The sequence below is a fragment of the Nicotiana attenuata genome, unplaced genomic scaffold (genome assembly GCF_001879085.1).
Source record: "Nicotiana attenuata strain UT unplaced genomic scaffold, NIATTr2, whole genome shotgun sequence".
NCBI lineage: Eukaryota > Viridiplantae > Streptophyta > Magnoliopsida > Solanales > Solanaceae > Nicotiana > Nicotiana attenuata.
The window spans coordinates 1-4,098 of record NW_017676287.1 but is presented as its reverse complement, the minus strand read 5'-3'; the positions used below and the strand labels follow the sequence as shown (position 1 = coordinate 4,098).

The 4,098-nt window shown below is 37.6% G+C and overlaps 1 protein-coding gene across 1 annotated transcript in view; it reads right to left on the bottom strand.

Annotated features, from left to right (window-relative positions):
- Positions 1-3,378, bottom strand: part of LOC109220906 (chaperone protein dnaJ 15-like) — a gene marked incomplete at its 5' end in the record, with an annotated part of 5,881 nt that extends 2,503 nt beyond the window's left edge. Inside the window, 7 exons of the mRNA XM_019385376.1 lie at positions 18-257; positions 330-478; positions 1,111-1,226; positions 1,367-1,471; positions 1,554-1,665; positions 1,748-1,830; positions 3,255-3,378. Coding sequence (XP_019240921.1) covers positions 18-257; positions 330-478; positions 1,111-1,226; positions 1,367-1,471; positions 1,554-1,665; positions 1,748-1,830; positions 3,255-3,378 — 929 coding nt within the window. The remainder of the gene's footprint in view (positions 1-17; positions 258-329; positions 479-1,110; positions 1,227-1,366; positions 1,472-1,553; positions 1,666-1,747; positions 1,831-3,254) is intronic.
- Between the last annotated feature and the right edge of the window lie 720 nt (positions 3,379-4,098).

Genomic DNA, 4,098 nt, shown 5'->3' with positions numbered 1-4,098 from the left:
ATCATAGACACTGGTACCTTTCCTCCTAACAAGCACCCTAACCCTAGCAAGGTCCGCCAGATTATAGTGAACATCAATGAAGCCACTTTCTAAACAACTCAATGCACCAACAATGTGCCGCCAAACAACCACGTTCAACACCAGAATATCCTCCCTCCTTTTCTGAATTTTGCAGCCAGAAGTCTCACCGCACCTTTCTAACAGAAGATAACTTCCCCACATCCATCTCAATCCCTCACCCAGCACACGGGTATCGACTTCAGAAGCAAAATGAAAACAGAAAGGTGTTACCTCCCATCGCCGACACTTTCAGCCCCGTCATCACTTACCAAGTCTCCAAAGCCCAATCAGTTGCCACCTCCGTTGAGACCACATTCTCCTCAAATTCCCAACCAAGCAGGTCTTAAGATACTCCTTCGTTGCCATGATATGGTCCCTAGACAATCTAAAAATGAGTTCAAACCCGGTATCAACCCTCCTGCAATCCCCATCTAGGATCAACGCTGACCAAATCAGAGCTTCCTTGAAAGAATGAGATTCCATTTTCGTTGCCTCTGAGAGAAGTAGGAGTTTCTCTCTCTATTGACCATAATAAAGTGATACTTCTAACAGCTAAGTTATATTGATCAAATGCAGCTCGGGAGACCTCTTCAGGTTAAACTAATGATTGGTGGTTAAGCTTTAACCTGAGTTTAACAGCAGAAACCTTTTATCAGCATACTGGAGAATTTTTTTAGAAAGTATGTTATATTGGTCTAATGCAACTCACGGGGACCTCTGCAGGGGTTAAACTTATGATGCTGGCTAGGCTTCAACCAGAGTTTAACAGCAGAAACTTTTTGTCAAGACTATGACAAGAATTCCAGGAGAACTCAATTCAAACTTATGTTACATGGAGATAATCTGAATAAACCAGTAGAAAGTTGTCTTTCTAAAATGCTCTCGGCACATCTACCGAGGTCCTCTAATAGCTAATTTTTAGGTACCGTGTTTTAGCTTTCCAGTAATGAAATTTCCTATGGAGGTCCACCTTACTGCTTTACTATTCCCTAGCCACATACATCAAGGTTCTTCAATGGAAATCTAGAGCAAGAAATATCTTAAGCACACAATAACTGGCTATACAAATCCTCGCTAAGCACACAATGAAGAATCAAAAGTGTAAAATGCATTACCTGCAAGGCCAGGCCGTAACCCCCATTTGCATCATGTTCAAAATATAGTAGCTGAAAAGTAAATGAAATTCAGTTTTAGTATCGCAACATACAACACAAAGTAGAAAACACAAAAGCATGAAAACATATAGGTACCATTTAAAAAGTGCATCAAAATAACTATCATATAATTGTATACATCTACACTGTACCTTGAATTTGCTTTGGGCAGCTGAAGTAACTCTTACTACAATCCCTGCCTCTGCTTGTTCATCACTAATTGTTACACCAAAAAAATGAGCATTTTGCTTTTCTACCTGCATTAAAGCTCAGGTGATGTCAACCCTGGTACAGCATAAAGATTTTATCCTGCCACTTGAAAGGACAATTAAATTCTACCTTTCCACTGACTGAAGTGCCAATTGGAAGGGGGCGGACTGTGACAGTTCCATTCAAAGCTTCTTCAAGAACATTAGCAGAAATAGTTGTTTTGATAGGGACACCCAACTTGCTATCCAGGAAAAAAGACAAATTTAACAAAACTAATCAAAAGCACCACCAAAAAAAAAACAAATTTGAGGAGGCAGACTTACCTAAACAATGCTGCGAACATTGTGTTGACAGTTCCAAGGTTGGACAAATCAATTTCCATATCCATTCCTTCAGCTTCAATAGCCTTAAATTCAAAACAAAATGTGAAAAGAGTCGGCAAAAGCCATTCCTTGAGCGTCGTAGATTAAAGAGGTTTTATTAGCTATAATTTGCTAATAAAATTAGACAGAATTGGAACTCTGGCTTCTAATACATAATGCCTATTGTAACCAGATTAAGATATTACCTACCTCGATGGTTTTATAACAGCTTAATACTGGCATAAAATTTTATACACTTGTTCCATGAATACCACATCACTAAGATGCACCATAACCTTCGAACTAGAGGATATTGGCATTAGAAAACTCTTGTAACACCAATATAAACACCTTATGCTACTAATGTTAAGAACAAAAAATGTTTACATGTTCTATTGTAGCATATTTCTTAGATAATTCGGGGACCTATAAACAATCCTCGACTAGATATGTCAAGGAGAACTGAAGAGTCCAGATAACTGCAGCTGACAGGATGACTTTTCAACTTTAAACCTATTGAATATTCCCCAAATACAACAGAAAGGGAACTTCGAGAACGAACGGAGTTGCATTTCCAACATCCAGATTGCTGCAGCATTATCTTGCAACCTTCAAGTATCTACATCTTGCTGAACCTTTACGATATGCTAAGTTTATATTGTCGGCACCTAAAGGGCCCATGTATAGTTTTGACTTGTGAATACAAATGACTAAATATTCTTTGATTGAAGCCATAAAGCTACAACTTATCTTACAGCTATATAGCCTACCCAAACTCTTATTTCTATTCCTTCTTGAGATCAAGAACATCCAGAGTTCTCTTTGTACTAATGTCATCAAAGGCGAAAAGCGCAAAAAAGCTCTAAGGTCTGTTGGGGCTTTAAGCGCAAATAAAACGTGGGCTTAAGGAAGAAAGGCAAATAGAGTAAAACTACAAATATGTGTACATAGTCCAAGACTAATATCTATAAGCATGAATACCAAATATATGAACCAAAAAATTGAAGAGAATTTACGATAAAGTGAAATATCAATTGTTTAGTGTCGCCTCTTCAGGATTACGCTTATTGGCATAGAAAAGCATGCCTTAGCGCCTTGATGACAACACTGAAGCGCCCGTTAAGCGAGGCGAAGCATTCTACGTGTTTTAAGCCTCGCTTTAGGGCTTAAGCGCGCTTTAAGCGCGCCTTTGATAACACTACTTTGAACTTCTTTCTTTCTACTGCTAAATCAGTCACCTCATTGAAAAGCACATTAATACATAACAAGCAAATGTAAGGTGATACGAATCAAATGAAAGAACTATTATCCATTATTTCAGTCTATAAAAACAGAAAAATAGTAAAAGACTTTTTTGTGATATGTCATTACTCGTGATGAACGACCTTGTAGAGAAAAATGTATTTTTACCTGATCAAAAAATAATATTATATATATATATAGTTTACAGTGGACAGGGGGTGAGTACCTCAAAGCCGGCCATATCATATTGCCTCCTTTTCTCTGGATCAGATAGAATGTTGTATGAGTACGCAACCTCCTTGAAGAGTTCTGAAGCTTCGGGATTGCTAGCATTCTTGTCAGGATGATACCTGCCAATAATTTCCGCTAAATTATTCATCCACAAGAACAAGTATCAAATTGAGAAGTACCCAACTCCCAACAAATAGCCCTAAAAGTTGTTTTTATTTTTTCCTGTATAACCACATTAACTTCCTATCACCATCGGTTTTTTCCATCTGGCCACTTCTAGACTGATATATCATATGACAAAGTACTGCGCAAGCAAGTCCCTCCCATCTGTATTTTATTTCCTTCAGATGACAATATATGTCAATCTTCAGATTACTTAATTAATTACTTGACCACTAAATTACACGAGTTTTGGCTTACAACTGAAACTCAATAATCTCCATGTGCTTACCAACAAGCTCAAGACAAATACCAACAAAATGCATACACAGATCACCACAATCCACACCAAATTTCAGTTTAGGTTACTGGTTACACTTAAACCTCGGCTAAATACCATCACTCAATCAATCAATCAACGCCTTAATTCCAACTAGTTAGGTCAGCTATATAAATCTTCTGCATCTATTCTGCTATATATAGGTCCTTTCATTCCAAAGCCACAGTTAAACTCCAATAACAACTATGCCTTAGTCCAAACTCCCAAACAACTTGGAGTCAGCTATATGAATCCTCACTCATCATTTCACTCCATTTAAACTCTCTCGGGCCATTGTTATCCAAATAAAACAAATAAAAAGTACTAGAAGTTCATTACATTTCTATTGACATATAAATCT